The sequence below is a fragment of the Aplysia californica genome, unplaced genomic scaffold (genome assembly GCF_000002075.1).
Source record: "Aplysia californica isolate F4 #8 unplaced genomic scaffold, AplCal3.0 scaffold00104, whole genome shotgun sequence".
In the NCBI taxonomy this organism is placed as follows: domain Eukaryota; kingdom Metazoa; phylum Mollusca; class Gastropoda; order Aplysiida; family Aplysiidae; genus Aplysia; species Aplysia californica.
The window spans coordinates 782,982-800,834 of record NW_004797374.1 but is presented as its reverse complement, the minus strand read 5'-3'; the positions used below and the strand labels follow the sequence as shown (position 1 = coordinate 800,834).

The 17,853-nt window shown below is 39.0% G+C and overlaps 1 protein-coding gene across 1 annotated transcript; it reads right to left on the bottom strand.

The window, feature by feature from the left end:
• Positions 1–7,454: 7,454 nt before the first annotated feature.
• Positions 7,455–16,091, bottom strand: LOC118477150 (F-box/LRR-repeat protein 8-like). Its single transcript, XM_035969008.1, has 2 exons — positions 14,665–16,091; positions 7,455–8,878 (listed from the first exon to the last, which is right to left on the bottom strand). The coding sequence occupies exons 1-2, from the start codon at positions 14,797–14,799 to the stop codon at positions 7,709–7,711; spliced, it is 1,305 nt and encodes a 434-aa protein (XP_035824901.1). The 5' UTR covers positions 14,800–16,091; the 3' UTR covers positions 7,455–7,708.
• Between the last annotated feature and the right edge of the window lie 1,762 nt (positions 16,092–17,853).

Here is a 17,853-nt window from a genome sequence, read left to right as displayed (position 1 = left end):
ACGGTAGTTAAGTTTTGTTTGTTTTCTTGAGTAAAAAGAAGCAAACCGACACAAAATGGTCCGTTTTTAGTGCTGGGAGAAAGAAAGGCAGACAGAAAAACAGACAGACAGAAATAACAGAGGGAAAGTCAAGAAGTAGGACCTATGACTGAGTGGTGCCCTCCATGCAACCACCCGCGTCAATATTTGGATTTGAACCACATTTCAGTACTCAGAGAAGGAAGTACATGTAGGCTACATGCGCATAAAAATATAACTGAACAAATTGTAATACACGAAAGACTGTTTATTGCAAAAAGCAAAAGATTTTGTAACAAATTATACATATATTTTCCCAGAAATAGCCCAAGAACAGTGTGGATTTATTGAAGGCAAAGGCACTATAAATGCCATAAATGTCATCAGAACAACAATAGAACGAGCCCTAGAAGACTACACGAATTAAGGCATTCCACAAAGTTAGGCACGACAAAATCATCGACACGCTGGAAATCCTCAAGGAAGGACTTAAAGATTATCAAGAACATGCACAGGGATCAAACTGCTGCAATGAGAATAGAAAACGACATCAGCGAATACATACAGATTAAAAGAGGAGTCAGACAGGGATGTGTACTTTCTCCAAAACTTGTTCTCCCTGTATAGCGAAAATATCAGGAGACACATAGAAGAAATGCTAGGTATCTCGATAGCGGGACATTATATAAACAATCTACAATATGCAGACGACACAAACCTAATAGCAGAAGATGAAGAACACCTACAGAATCTATTAAATGTCATCGTACAAGAGAGTGACAACATGCGCTTCAGCCTAAACATCAAGAAAACCGAAACAATGGTGATAAGCAGAAAAACTCCAACCCCAACATGCAATATCAAAATCAATTATACCACTCTCAAGCAAGTAGGCCTACAACATTTTAAATATTTGGGTACCATTATATCATCAGATGGGAGATGTCACACCAAAATTAAAAGCCGCATTTGCCAAATAAAAGCAACCTTCCACAAAATGAAACAGATACTCACAAACATCAATCTGTCACTGGAAACGAGAAAAAAAGTACTGAAAAGTTACATCAAGCCGATCTTATTATACGGGTGCGAAGCATAAACAATCAGTAAACAGCTGAAAAAAACAATTGTGGCAACAGAGTTGTGGTTCATAAGAGGCATGCTACGTATCCCATGGACAGCTAGAAAAACAAATGAAGAAGTCTTGGTTGAAGCAAATTGCAGAAGATAGAATATGACGAATATACGAAAGCGACAGGCAAATTTCTTCGGACACACAATGCGGAAAGAAGCATTGGAGAATATTGTAACAACAGGCAAGTTTGATGGAAAGAGAGGTAGAGGCAGACAGAGGGAAGAGATACTGGACAAGATGCCAAAATGGCTAGGAGCAGCAAGAACAACAGACACCACTGCTGCAAAGCAAGGCAGAGTAAAGTGGAGGTCTATGATCGCCCACACCAATCGGCAAACCACCGGATATATATTCAATAGTGTTAGATGACAATGTGGGTACCACTTGTTTGTTTAGTATGGGGTTTTACGGCACTCACTACTGCATAAGGTCGTATGAGCGCATGGGTACCACTGGTACCACCACTAAAGTCTGTGACAATCTACAACAAGAGAAGCATACACAAAGATATTGAGTGACTTTGAAAAAATCTTTTTAAAAGGTGAGTAATTTCACGCCCCCATCAACACAATTTAGATCATTTAGGAGGTGGGCTTCCGACCCTGCCAGTCTGGGCCAACCCGGGCTGAGAGAGATACAACATCCCTGGAGAAAAACTGACAAATTCGTTAAAAATGCTCCCCACTCGTGAATCAAACTCAGTTCTCCTGCATGCAACAGTGAAGCACCTAACCGCTACACCACAGACACCAGTGAAATTGCGTGAGGGGAGTATTGAAATAATATTTCTTTTAATAAAAAGGGAAACACCTTACAAGCGACATCCTTTGCATACCTCTATAATGAATAGAAACTTCTAGAATCATATGATCATAGTATTTCAAATATCACAATGTCATTTCATCACAATCATTCAGTTCTACAGCAGTTAGGCCTATATATTATATGTGTTCTCAATAAAACTTCTCCCCACACAGGAATGGAACCCAGGTGTTCTGTGCAATACGACAGACACTGTTGATGAGCGGGCATATGGAGGGGAAAGAGGAAAAGGGAGAGAGAACATTCACATAATACATACTGCTAATATATTGTATTATGAAAGCTCTACAGATTGACAAAAGACCCGACACTTAGAAATCCCATAAAGGATATGGCACTGACAATTTAACAAGCAGTAAAAAAGGGGGTTTTTTACCCAAGAAAACTCAAAGGGCTTGCTTGCAATATTACAGAAATTATTTTTTTGAAATTCAATGTGACAAGATAAATCAAAGCCAAGAAACAATGATAATTTTTTGTAGTATTAATTTTTATATATATATGCCATCAGTAATCTCAATCAAAGACAAATTATTTCACACGTAAGATTAAGTCCATGGTTTAGGATGTATAAACGGACTGTGGAGTATACGGATGTAAGAATCTTTTCTACTTAAAGTTACAATCATCTTGCTCGCTATCTAACGTTACTACCGTACTGAGACCTCATTTTCTATTGAAAGTTACCGAGATCTTGTTTTCTGTTATCGGAGACACTGTTATTTGACTATTTCAATTAGCTCCAAACAAGTACACAAAATGAAATTTTTTTTTAAATTTTAACTCATGATGCAGAGCCATGGAAGTCCTCTCCACACAAAATCTCAGTGAAAACATGCTATCCAGCACATCAATATAAAAAAATATTATTATTGCCATCTGGTCACTCATTTTTGATGATATATCTATATAAATTCTACCCTGCATTTGTTCATGACTTTTACAATTTTCAATCTACAGGATGGGGCTTTTTGATGAGCACCTCATATTAACAAATAAAAATGAGAAGCACATTTATATAGTCAATGTCGACAACATTCTTCGCGGAGGTGACGTCATACATTTGTACCTATTTTTTCTCAGTGATGACTTTTCTGTGCTATATAAATGGTGAACTTTTTGCACCAGAAAAAACAAAACACATGTCATGTACAAGACAATTAAGTGATATAAACAGCAATACCTGTTCACTTGTTTCAAAAACTCGTAAGTTTCATGTATTCATACACTTGCATTTTAAGTATATTGTGAATTTTTTTTTAAAACAACAACAACAACCAGAACTGAAAGCCACTCCACACTAAGAACTTCATAAAAGATTTAAAAAAGAGATGACACAAAACAAAAAAACTATGACATTGACTATATCAGCAATAATCATGTACATATATATATATATATATATATATATATATGTGTGTGTGTGTGTGTGTGTGTGTTTGTGTGTGAGTGAAAAACTGTATAAAATCAAACAACAATAGCACCTTTCTATAACGAGAGAGTGTAAAAAAAATACGCCACAAGAGCTATAAAAGTAAAAGACATTAGGAGCGAAAACGTTACTACTACTACAGACAAGGGTCCTCACAAAAAAAAGTGTTGGACAGAAAATGTAAATTATGAGACCATAATTTAAAAACAGACACACACATGAGTGCACACACGCAAACACAAACACATACATGCCCGCACACACGCAAGCACACTTTCTCACACTTACGCAAGCACACATTCTCACACACAAAATTTACTGGCACAGGGTAGTAATGAATAAATTGAATCTCTTGAGAGTACACAGTCACAAATGAAGTGGGACAACCATGTTCTCAGTCATTTACTGCTGTTTAGCACAGAGATCACAGAATCCTAAAGCTTAAAATCTTTTGGCAGATATTAAAAAGAAATTTAGAGCAAAAATTTACCAGCCTAAATGAACTGATGACTTTAAGAAAATTGCCCATCCCTTCCAACAAAATTTCATGAGACCCCAGGAGTCTTCGGCCAAGATTCCCGCAGCTCAAGAAGCAGTTTGAGTTTTTGTTGAGTAAACAAAGGCAGATCGACACAATAACGGTCATTTTTAATGCTGGGGAAAAGAAAGACAGACAGACAGAAACAACAAAGGGAAAGAAAAGAAGTAGGACCTTCCATGAGAGTCCTCCAACACCTCCATCGACACAATTTCAGATCAGTTAGGAGGCAAGCTTCAACCCTGTCTGTCTGGGCCAACGAAATTGAGGATAACAACATCCATTCAAGCAGAAAGGCCGAACTCTACAATAAAAATTCTCCCTACAAATGAATTGAGCTCTGGTCTTCTATGTGTGATGACAAATCACCGAACAGCTATACCATAGGTTTTGGTCAAAATATCGGGTAAACATGATTATAATTACTAATTAGTAGATGCTGGTCAGAAGAAGGAAAGCAAAGGTTGTGGCACTGGGTGTGAAAAAATTGTTAAATAGTATCTTTTAAAAGTTTAACACCCCTATCAAAACCATAATTAGGTTATTTAAGACGCAGGACCTCTGATTTTAATGTCCATCTCTGAAAAGACGGAACCAAAAACGAAACTCATGCAAAAGTCCCTTTCCCGAGGACACAACGTTGGACCAAGCTGAGGCTCGAATCCCCGGACCCGAAATCTCACTGTTGAGTAAAGCATAATAGTAATAATAGCACAATAATTGCCCCTTCAATTGATAGAACAATTAATCCTCCCTAGAATTGTAATCCGTTTGTCACGCCCTCTTCTGTTGTGTCATGGCTGAATAAAGGTACAGTGGAATCCTGTTATAACGAAAGGGAGGGGACCGGTGCGAAATGTCCGTTATACCAGGATTCTCGTTATAAGAAATCCAGTAATAAATTGAATGGAAATAATGAAGTAGGCTTCATCTATCAGTTTGGTGTTCTGTTTATTTCTTTTTGTTTTCTCCCCTGATGATGACATTGTTCAACATGACCTCTAGGTCTTACTTGATAAAAAATCAAATCAGATTTCTTTCTCGGGTGCTAGCGATGTTGACAGCACGGCGTTGGCGATGAGAAAAAATGCGCTCTGGGCTAACTCGTCCTCTGTGTTGTCCCCCACCCCACCACACCCCGTGGTGTGTTTCGTCTGCTTGCGCACGTTACTACACATTCACTCCATCCATCATAGCATTGTGACCTCTCCATCCTCGCTTCGGAGAAGTGAGGGCATGGGTAGTGGTAGGCCTAGATAATCTAGACTAGGCTGGCCTATCACACGATGCATTCTGCTTGTCTGCGCTTACCACACCCTCCCCACTCATTCGCTCCGACCTTCATTGTTGGCAAACGTGGGCTCTCCTATTCTTTGTTTCGCTCAGGGAGTTGATGTGAGATCCTGGGTTTCGCTAGATCACCTACAAGTTTCTCAACTGGCGAGGTTTATATGTATAACTGACCTGTGCGCTGTGCACAGCAGCAGCAATATTCCGCTATAACCGACTCCCCTAGTTGTCCGATAGCGCTATAGCAGTATTTTATTTACAAAGATAAAGAAGGGGAAAAAACGGGGTTTTAGAACAGTGTCTTTATAACAGACTTCTCGTTGTTTCAGGACTCGTTATAAGTGGACTCCCCTGTATTGTTAACTTGACCTTGACCAGTGAGCCCTTTATCTTTTTATTGTCATTTCCCATGTGTATGACTGGTCAACACTCATGATAACAGGTCCAATAGCCTAACCACTAGGCTACCAATGCCATGTTGAGCAAGATCCACAACAACTCATCATGCAATATGTTAAGTCGACCTGAAATTCTAGACCGTCCCAATGATTTGTAAAATTAACAAAGGCAAGACTCTCTGGTCAGGTAGAGCAAAGGTTCCCCAACAGCAATGGCAACAGCAGCAACAAAAGCAGGGATTACCATAAAGGTCTCGACATCTCCTGCATAATCGCTACTAACATTGTTAAACGCATCACTATTTATTCATGGCAGCCAACATCATATATTTTTATCTTTCGTTTCGACTTTTACAAGAAAAAGAAAACTCTCAGAAACACTTGGCTAACTAACACTGCAATGCGCTTTTTTTTCACTCAATGAACACACTTGGAACTTTCAAAAAAAAAGAAAGAAAGAAAAGACGTAAAAGAAAAAAAGAAAAAAGCAAGAACATATTTATAATAATTTATATAAAGAGAAAGTACTTACACAAATAAAAAGAACAAAGGTTCCGATGATCTGGTGTGTGAATAGGATCTAAGTTCTACACGTACCTAGCAGCCCCCAGATTATGATGTAACCCCCCCCCCTCCTACCCCCTACCCCTCCCTACTCCCCCAAAAGGATATACATCAACCCCCCCCCCCCAAAAAAAAAAAAACTCTCTTCCAGTCTACCACTACTCCTAGGTAGACAGTGTAATGAGTTTTGACTGTAGCTCAACACTGACATTGCAGTAAAGCTATCACCACAACTGGCACCATCACAACAATAAGAAGAAAGCAGAATAGAAAAGAGATATGTATTACTAAAAATTACAGCAGTAAAAATTAACGGTACATAAAAAGTCATGCAAATTGTAAGATTTGAAAATTGTAAGATAGATTGTCCATCTGAAGTACAAAAACAGGAACTGTAAAAATAGCACCAGCAATCACAGAGCGTTTTATCATTTTCTCACAAAAATTCTGAAGTCATCTCAACAAAGTCATTTTCAGTCATGAAGCAACAATGAGAAAAAAAAAAAACCTTAACGAGCAAAGGAGGCAATCCAACACTGTCACAGAGTATTCATACTTAGCAGAAAAATACATGTACAAATGTATTGGTTTAAAAATTAAAAAGTTAATTAAGCAAATATGTCTTCAAACATTCTCAGTTTTTGGGTTTTTCTTTAAGTAAACACCATCTTCTTTTTCATATAGATTCTAAAAACAAAAAGGATGTCATCTGCAAGCTGTTCAACTGTTCTAAACCCAGAAAGGAAAATTTTCAGGAAAGACCAAAAAAATGGTTTCATTCTTTTAACACTTGTACCTACAACATGTATCTTTTCTTGTTTATTTCAACATTTAGAATTTAAATATATACAGTATAACACAGGTATAAGGTCGAACACAGAAGACTTGAAATCACGTATCTATCGAACTGGGCCTACGGTCCCATTTTTCTTCTTTATCTTTGTAAGATATCCCACGAACTACGGATCCCTTGAACTACCTAGGCCGGTCCCCATAAATTCAAGCTTTCCATATTATATTGTAGTGACAAAATATTTCTCTCCAGCCCAAGTAACTGACACCACAGATTCAGAAAATGCAATGAAAAAGTTTTTCAAAATTTTGTCTTGAGTACATAATTTGAACAGCTGGACGAAAATATTATAGACATCAATTCCCGCACTTTAATTGATTCAAACCAGTGATATTGAGTCCACTTTAAAAATATATATGTGGAATCCAAACATGGCAGTAAACAAAAAAATAATAAAATCCCAATTTTTTTTTTCTGTTTGAGTGAGCACTTTTAAATGAAAATCCAGCTAAACCGAAGATAATCCAGTAGTCCTGCAGATTTTGTTTCAACGCTTTCCTATCACAAGGCTCAATATAGTAAAAACCCTTGCTATCAATGGCAAAGGCATTTGGGGGAAAATCCAAAGGAACAGTGTGATAAACATCGCCGATCGGCGAGATTTGACGGCAAAATGTTAAACGGACTCCACTGTACTTCAAAATTAAAACACTGATCGTTACACTCCATCATCGTCTTCCTCCCCAACTGTCCACGGCTCGGGCTCCATCTCCCATTTGAGAATGTATGAACCTTTGGATTTCATTTCTGGTGACAGAGTAAAAATCTCTTCAATCACCTCTTTCCTCAGTACACCATATACATACAAGGTGTGAAGCTTTCTGCACGCCCGAACCAGAGCCAACAGAGTCTGCTCAAACTCTGCGTTGGGCTTCGTATGAACTACGAGTTTTTCTAGAGTTCGATCGTAAAACATTTTGGCTAAATTCACCTCCAGCGTGATCCTGGTATAAGTTGCAAAATGCAACTCTTTGACAGGTATTTCTGGCTTGAGAATCTCTGCAATGCGATGATACGGACAGGTGTGATCAAAGCCAAGATCCACCCTCAGGTCCGGGTTTGCCAAAACCAAAGCAGACCAGGCTTCTGAAGAGATGTCCGTCCCATATTTCTCCGCCCTTCGACACACGACACCAAGCTTGAGCAGCTGCTGTCTGCCGGGTTCGGTGAACATTCTCAAAACGTCGTTGGACAAACTGCAGTGATAGAGGTGCAACTCTTTCAGCATCTCGCATCTCTGAACCAGATCGACCATCGAATGAGGAGATACTTTGCACACTAGCATTCCATTCAAAATATTCAAATACTCCAGCTGGGGACAGCTTGCCGCGATATGAGAAATGAAATCAACTTCAAAATTAGCTTTCATTTCCCGAAAGTTTAGGTACCTAATTGAGCGATATGCTGCTGGTTGCTGACCCATTTTCTCAAACAAGGAAGATAGAACTGCCATAAACTCCTGACCTGCATAAAACAAAGGGTTGTCTCCTTTAAACTGTACTGTAATATGAGTCAAACGAATATGATCTAAGTCATTAAGTGTTTTGAACACAGCAATAGCATTCATACGATTCACAGTCTCTTTTTGATTCAAGGCAACGGTGAGGTTATTAACAAACTGCCCGTATCGCTGCACAAATTTCAACAGATTCCCATGAGCTGGCAAGAAAAACCCACATTTCATGGTTTTCCAGAGCACAGGATTATCCAGACTCTCACGCCAATTCTTGCACGTTGCTCCAACTCGGCACCTTTCCAGGGCAGAGAGGAAGGAAAGTATATGAGTCACGAGGGGCTCTGGTAGATTAGCCCAGTCAGCGTAGAGGTCCTGCAACAACAGCAAAATGAGTGGATGTAGTACATCAGGCTATATTCCGCTAACTCTTTCACTACCGGGGGGGGGGGGGGGGGGGGGTGTTTCCTCATCTGGACCGGGCCATATCTGTGACCTACTTTCTGATTCTGCCTGCTGTCGGACAAATTAAAGATTTTCAAATTCAATTTTCAATATTAGCAAAATGTATATATGGAAATAAAGGGGAAATAATTACCTATCTCAACATGTTGCTAAAAATAATCATTCTTCAGCCTGAGATTTCAGATTTGATTATTACAAAAGTAGGTGTGGTTTTGAAGTAGGAAGTGGCGAGCCGTGGCAGTCCAGCGTTGGTGATAACACGAGCCCAGACTCCACTGCATTTTATCATCATGCATATTCAACACGCACTATCAGTGCTTTATTCATAAATATGTGCGGTATCGTGGTAAAACCAAGAGCTCATCAAAATAGTGAAATCTCTTGTAGAACAATAAAAATTTGACTTTTCTGCCCAATTTAGTAAATTTACTATTTTGGCTTAATTTTTTTTTTTTTTTTTTTGGGGGGGGGGGGGAGGGGGGGGACAAAAACACTTTTTATGCCCATTTAAAAACACATTTCCAGGTGGATTTTACTGGCAAACATTGATTAAAGCCACAAATAAATGTACATATGCAGCTTCCAAGGATACTTCAGCTTTGTAATTCACCAAATTTTGGCAGCCATTTTCTCGCTAATTTTACCTCGGACACTAGGCATCCCCCACCTCCTTCAGTCTCAAATATCACAACTTCTATTCAAGACAGATACATGATACATACTTTTTTTTATCAAAAGCAAGGAAAATGAACAAGCTTTAAGATGATACCATCAATAACTCCAATTTTTTTTTTATTTGACTTGCACCCGATTCCACCAAGTGGTGACACAAAATTAATTTCTGAACTCATACATGTTGCTATCGGAGCCACTGTTCCAAAACCAAGCTAAAAAAAACAAACGAAGTGACTATTTATCCGAACGTTCGGAGAAATAGTGCCAATCTTTATTTCTCCGAACGGTTTCCGGCTTCCGGTCTCGTGATTTTTTTGCCTAATTATTGCGAGAGTTTGGCGCCAACTTTCATTCTGCCTCTGGTCTGGGAAGGAACACCGCATGGCAAGCCCGCCTACAGACAACCTTCAGTAACACCTACCACACACCCACCACCATCATGCACATGTACACACACAACGGATGACGAGCTGAGCTGTGGATGGAGAGACAGTATGAGTGACAGAGCAGGTCAAAGGAAGAATGTACGAGTGTATCCATAGGCGTCAGCAACTACAAGACGACGACACCGACCCCCCTGGCCTGGTCCACAGCTCACGAACGAAAGGCATGCGGTTAAGGCAGTGTTTTGTCTATATTATTGTCCATGGTTCGCAGGGTGCAAGGGATCGAATGAGTCAGATTTTCTTTGTGTGTGCCTGGAGGGAGGGGGTGGGGTGAGAAATTCATGCGGACGGGGATGAGCCGCGGGACAGAACACGGGAATTGAAAGAATGAGTGAAACTGAAAGAGAGGAACGACTCATGAGCCGTGGAGTGAGTTGATCCTGTGTTTCTATTTTTGTATACTTTGAACAGTTGAAGGCTGAAATAAAGCCCGAAACAAACACACACACGCTCCTCACTCTCCACTTACACACTTACTACCACACACAGACACACTCACACACGCACATGCATACACACATACACACACAGGAGCAAACTTTTAGGTCTATGTCTATTTCAATTTTCAAGAGCTAATCTAGAGATTTTTAGATGAGTGTAAAAAACGCGAAAAAGAAAGGTTTCACAACAGAATGAAATAAAAAATAGAACAGCCCATAAACAAACGCAAAAATTAACAAATAAGGGCGTGAGTCCACCTGTCTGAAGAAGATTGGCTGTTTGAACCCTAAATGTGCGTAATTTTAAAACAAAGTACATGATGTTACATGTAAATTATGGAATCACACACATTATTAAGGGGCCTGCCAGTGTCAGTACATGTAATGGGTGGTTTTGGTGGAACGTACGCTCTAACATAACACATTTAAATCTATATATAATATATACATGTATATATATTTAGAATCTAATGAAGGTAGGAACATCAAATTAAATGACGTGTTACACTATACAACACCCCCCCCTTTTCCCCCCCAAAAATTGATAGAAAAACAACACATCAGAACAATAACAAGAACGAAAAAAATACAAACTAACAAAATAAAACACCACAAAGAGTGAAAAATAAAAGTAACTGTAACGTATTCAACAAAGGGTCCCTTCAACAAATCAACGTGGTGACAACAAGTGAGAAAGAGACGAAGTGAAGCTAGGTGAACTTTCTTTCAAAGTAAAGAGGTTCGGTTTCTTTCTTACTTTTTAAAAAAAAATTTGACTTTTACTTTTATTCCCCGATTCGGAGACCAAAAAATGCCCAAAAAATCGAGCCACGATTGATTGGTCGCGACCGCGACAAACGCAGATGCTAGTTCTATGTGTCGTTATCAATAACCCTCCGTAGATCTAGATCTTGATCTAGACAGCACACAAGTGAACACATTAAGTTTAAGAGTAGCACTCTTCACAGGCAACACGTCATATCTGTAGCGAAAAACTGTTTGGAACTGTAGCACTTCTTTATATAAATATTTACTGCGGACATGTTTTGGACCTATTGAACCATATTGTACACGAACAATCTTTGGTAGGCCTATACTATAATTATAGATCTATATAATATCCGAAATTTGCGGGAAAGGATGTGATTTCAGAGTGTTCGGAGAAATAGTGCCCAGCTTTATTTTCCCGAACGTTCGGAGAAATAGTGCCTAGCTTTATTGTCCCGAACGTTCGGAGAAATAGTGCCGGCCAAAAAAAAATCCTTCGATACCTCCCTCACCACTGGGCACACAGAGCCATGTTGGCTCAAGTACAACACGTTGGGTAAATCAGGAGAAACTAGTTTGGAAAAATTTAAAAACAAATTCACTGTCGTGTCATGGCTCACACCATCACGACCTTGTGATAACAGACATTATGATCAAATACATCATGCCTATTGGTCTGGAGGTTCGCTTCCGTTCAGTTCGGTACAGTTCCGTTCAGTTTCTGGCAGTGTCAGTTCACAAATTTTAAACATAGACAAACTGTCCAAAGGAACCCGATCGCACCTGATGCACAGCCTTGAAAACAAACGAGTTTAATGTTATTGAAGGTCATCACCAGTTTTGTCCGTTTTGCCCCTTCCGTGAAGGACAATCCGACTAGCCCCAAACTAACAAAACCGAACCGAACTGATGATGCCAATGGCACCGCTTATATTACTTGTTACTACTGCATACTTCCAGTCAAAATTGTCCAAGACTACCACTCAAAACACAGGAGAAATTTATGAGGCATCGTGGTGAAATCAGGTGTTCATCAAAATAAGGAAATATCAAAGAAATTGGCATTTTTGGGGGCCGACTGTCAATTTTTTTCTTATTTTCTTTTTTTGGCTCAACACCTTTAATGTCCATTTAAAAGCACATTTTTGTATGGATTTTCTGAAAAACAATGATTAAAAAAGGCACCAAAAAAAAGTACATTTTCAGTTTCCAAGAACTCTCTGCCTATGGAAGATACCAAACTTCGGTAGCCATTTTCTCGTTAATTTTACCTCTGTAACCGGGTGAACCTGACCTCCTTCAATCTCAAATAAGTCGAATTCTATTCAACATGGATATATTTTTTTAACCAAAACGGAGGGCCAATGAACAGGCTTTAAGGTGATACTCAATAACTCCATAAAATATGCCTAAAAATTGACGAGCGCCTGATTCCACCACGCCGTGACAAATTTTAATTTAAAATTAAGTGGTTGTCTAAGACAAGTGCACATCGTAGTAGAAGTAGAGGTTTTACAGCGCTCGCAACTGCATAAGGTCATAATCATATGAGTGCCAAGGGGTGGATGTCAACAGAGAAGTCCTTACAGGGAATCAGGCTTACTCTGCTCACCTCTCTAACTTCAATAGCACAAAGTCTGCTTCAACTGTCAAGGTACCCCGGAAATAGCAGGCCACAAGAGTGTGACAAACATACAAAAGAAGTAGAGGAAAAATGATGATAGTAAGGATCAGGAAAGAAAAAACAGCAGTTCCCTGTTGCAGTTCAGGCACAGTTTATGAGCATGACACTGACAAATCAGCTGTAGCTGGTCGGCGGCTTAGGACTACTATAACCCACAAAATGTTGTTTTGGGGGGTTATTTGAAGGGAGGGCGGAAATATAGGCTACTTTGTTGGTTTTTATTTCAAATGATATTTTTTTTAGAGGGAGAGGGGAATGTTTAAAACTTGTTATGAGGTAATTTGCAAGTTTCAGTGATTTCTTTTAAGAAGGCGTTCAAAAATCTTGTAAGGATCACTTCATTAATTCATCCTAGAGGAAGAAAAACAGAAACGAAAGGCCCTCTGTTAAACTGAAATCAAAACTATCTCAGTATATTCACAACTGATTGAGACTTCTAGAACAGCAAGCTTCGTATCCAGCAGTTTATAAAGTTGACAAAAAAATCATAGATCTGAAGAATAGACTTCAGAGCTATGATATCATGTTTATATTGTTGCTGTCATGCACAAACCTTCTAAGCAACAAAATTTTCAAAATTTTACTTTTTTGGCTAGTAAGTTTCTGTAAAAGAGTTATGTCCCAGTAAAACAATATTTGACAGAGGTGAAAAAACGCGTATACACACAGACACACACACACACACACACACATACACACTTGTAAGCCGTCTTCAATTTGAAGTTTTCACTCAAGAACAAAACCACCAAAGCGATATGAACTGATGACAACCGATTCAGACCCGCCGTGTACCTACGTATCATGCGACACGCTTGGCGCTTACCGAGTCTGTGCACGACGATACACTCGAGTAGAAACCTTGTAAAAGTCCCTTATTCATTTTACTCCTACTTCAAACAACACGTGGGAAGATAAAGAATCATATTTTATAAATAAAGTTGAAAAGTTTTCTAAAATATTAACTTTATCTCCAAGGGGGGTAAACCCTCGATGCCGGGGTCCTTTTTGGTGCTGAATCTAAAAATGACAAAAATGTCATTAAATGGGTCATTATATAAAATAGAAAGTAACAAACCTATTTTTTATAGTTTTCTATCTAATGAATGCACACTTATGGTATAGAGACCTGTTTTCGGCAATTGCCGAAGAGTAATTTGATGTCGAAGTCGTCGTAAAGGAATGAGCCCAAGCCGCTGTCAGCGGCTCACCGGCACAGTGGTTCTGACAGCGAGCCGCTTGGAGCGGCTTACCGGAGAAAAAGAGTCAGAAATATCGGAAATTTTTATCAGTTTTTTGCTTCTCCTGTAAAACTTTGTCAGTGGCGCTTGGGGGGGCTTTGCACGACGGCAACGATATTTATAATCCTGTCCTCCAATTATTGATCTTTTGGGACAATCAGGTTTTCTTCCCAAAGATTAACTCCCTATCCTACCCATATATATCTAATCCTACCCCCCCCCCACCCCCACACCACCAACCACCCTTTCTATAAAGTAGTAGACCTACCCAATATTCCAGTGGCCTATACTCTTCAGGCCAAAACCAGAGATATATTATATATTTATATATATATGCCAATCTCTCGACTCTAGAGATAGAAAATAATGACTGCTTGTGAGGCAAGAAAAAAGATAAGGCCTACACATAAGGTTAGATCTTGTGAGAATATAATTACAAGCTCACCTCTGACTCTGCATCGACTCCATTTCCAAGTTCCGTATTATGACGATGTGATCCCGATTCCTCTCTGCGTTCATTGTCCCCATTACTGTGTGACAGTTTTGGTCGCTTGGCGTCAGCAGAATCCATGCCATCCATGGTTTACTAGATCTACTACTGTAATTGTTACTCCAACCTTAATAATCCTTTGATGAGTACAAGTGTATCATGTACACATGACAGACAATTAATGTGTATCAACTGTCACTAGGTCTAGCAGAACGTCTTATCTTGATGAATAATTGGAGCTAGAATCTTGGCCAGTTTGAAGTTTGATCATCATATTGATCTTCTCGAAGTTTTTATTGTATAATTAAATTCGTCCCTGTGCAAACTGAAAGATCTTACGGTCTACCTAGGCAGGTCTTATTATACTCACTCGCTATAACTGCCGTTTGTATTGTGAGTTTGACTTGGTTCGACGATTAGAATATTTGCATGGTGATGATGCACCAAGATAAAACATGAGCGTCGTGATTCCTAGATCTAGATCTAGAATCTAGAGTCTCTAGGCTTTCTAGATCTAATCTAGATCTATCTCATCACCAAAACCCGAGGCCCGAGGTCGGGTCGCCGAGGAGAGGACGGGTGATAAAAGTACTGTAAAAGAATAAATAAACATGTCACGTAATTTACATTTATATACCACTGCCTCCAGGGCCAGATATAAGCAGCAGGTAGGCTTGGGCCTAGATCTAGTTACAATATTTGCATGGTGATGATGCACCAAGATAAAACATGAGCGCCGTGATTCCTAGCCTAGCGCTAGATTTCAGCCTGCATTCATTTTCCCGACATCATCGAGAAGTCATAGGCCTACAGTGTCGGCCAAGAGAACCAGATGTAAACATGACATGACTCATGACTGACATGAGCGAGTACTTTAAACTTTCTGTACAATCGATTACTGGAATCAAAGACAGACGGTCAAATTGATCATCTGTCTGACTGGCCTAGCTAGGCTAGCCTAGGCAAGCGTGAAGACACAATTAATTATTCCATTCCTATTCAAATATTTATGTTTGTCTCATGCCCGCATTCCATCAAAGTTGGCCCTACGTAATATATTTGAAGATCTAGAAATTCAAAAATTAAAAATATGACATTAAATAATAAATTCACCAGTCAACAGTGGCCTATTATACTGTATTATACCCCACAGAGGAATATAATATGGCAAAATATGGCATATTAATATTATTATACCAGATAGATCTAGTAAACTCTCAGATTATACCAGATTATTAATATACTAAAGGTCTAGGCTAGGCCAGGCCAGACGCCAGACCTAGCAACCTTTGGCGAAAAAGATGGTATACCTTTTTATATCGATACTAAAGACTAAAGGCAAAGATAAGATAGTGCTAAAGCAAAGATAGTACTATCATTGGCTAAAGGCAAAGACAATATGTTGACTACTCTTTGCTAAAGGTAACTGTAACATGCAAAGATCCTCTTTGACAAGTTTTGAACCCCCCCCCCCCCCCCCCCCCCCCTCACACACACACAGTGTGCTGGGGTACTGGGTTAAAAATTTAGGCCTATTTTCTTTACAAGGAATAGGCCTCTAAATTACGTAGAGCTTATTCCATAAAAGGAAGGGTGTGTGCGTGCGTGGTGTGCGTGTATTGTAGCCTCTATTTTTATGCGTGTGTGTGTGTGTGTGTGTGTAGTGGAGGGGGGTAGGCCTAATTTTTAAAGGCCAAGATTCGAAGTGCATAATGTAGAGATCTGATAACTGTGGAAACTTTTCCGCGTTTGCAGACCTGACTATTTAAGGATAAAACGCCTGACACCGCCAGCAGCAGACTGGGTGGGCTAAGGCTATTTTTATATTACATTGTATAGGTCTGATTAATAAGGCCTATATATACTATACCCGCTACCGCAGTACACGTGACACCGTTAACTTGAAATCACTCGATCTGTCACCCAAATTTGGAAATGCTTGTTTATATTATCATGAGCACAGCAGACGCTGTATAGTCCACAATGGTTCTCCTCTGTAATTGATATTAGAGGCCCAACAACAATAACCCCCCCCCCCTCCCCAATCCCAGTAAATATAAAATTTATAGAATATATAATAAACTTGTCTTGTATTAACATCGGCCTGTAGGCCTACTTGTAGGATGCAAATAAACTCTCTCTCTCTCTCTCTCTCTCTCTCTCTCTCTCTCTCTCTCTCTCTCTCTCTCTCTCTCTCTCTCTCTCTCTCTCTCTCTCTTTACCTTTAATTAGAGTCTATTTATGAGTGCGAGTGTGTGTGGGGTGGGGAGGGGGGAGAGACAGAGAGAGAAAGAGAGTATTATATAGGCCTATATATAGATATATATACACAGACACACACAGAGAGAGAGATGGGGGGGGGGGGTGGCACTACGATACAGGTATGGGAGGGAAGGGAGCTAGGGGGTAATAAGTCGAAATGGGAGGAAGAGAGAGAAAAGGGAAGCAGTAGGCCTAGTGTAATATAGATGTCATCTGTCATTTCATCCCACAGTAGAAAACAAATAGAAAAAACAAAAACCACAAAAAACGTGCAGGTATTTAATAAATGCAGACAGTGCACACTCAGGCAGATCATTTTAATAGTCTTAAATAATAATATAGATGTACACACACATGTAGGCCTATATATATATTTATATATATATATATATATATATATATATATATATATATATATATATATATATATATATATATATATATATATATATATATATATATATATATATACATACAATAAGGGCCAATGAAAAATGTGAACCTAACAAAACATTTAAATTTGGAAAGACAAAGACTCAAAGGTGCACTGAAGGAAACTTGAATATTCCTGAAAAATTTTTTGACAAGCTTTTAGAATAGCGCAAGGGAAAAAAGTGCATGATATATTATTATCATACAAGAACATTATCTTTAAAATGCTCAGAAAGAATTAAAGGATAAACTATATTATGACTTGGAAATTTCTGCCTGCACATCATGTTAGTGTTAGAGAAACAGCAGAATAGCGTCCTAAAAAGCTGTCGACAGATATTTCAAAAGGTAGGCCAAAGACACATTCATGACTCAGTATGACAAAATCTAGATAATAATAATAATCATCATCATCATCATCTATTATTGTTATCATAAATATATAATAAT

Bases quoted from the DNA above. Each gene is read 5' to 3' on its own strand.
- LOC118477150 (XM_035969008.1), bottom strand. From the start codon at position 14,799: ATGGATGGCATGGATTCTGCTGACGCCAAGCGACCAAAACTGTCACAC. The intron at 8,879-14,664 runs GTGAGCTTGTAA...CTGTTGTTGCAG, and splicing joins GAGTCGATGCAGAGTCAGAG to GACCTCTACGCTGACTGGGC.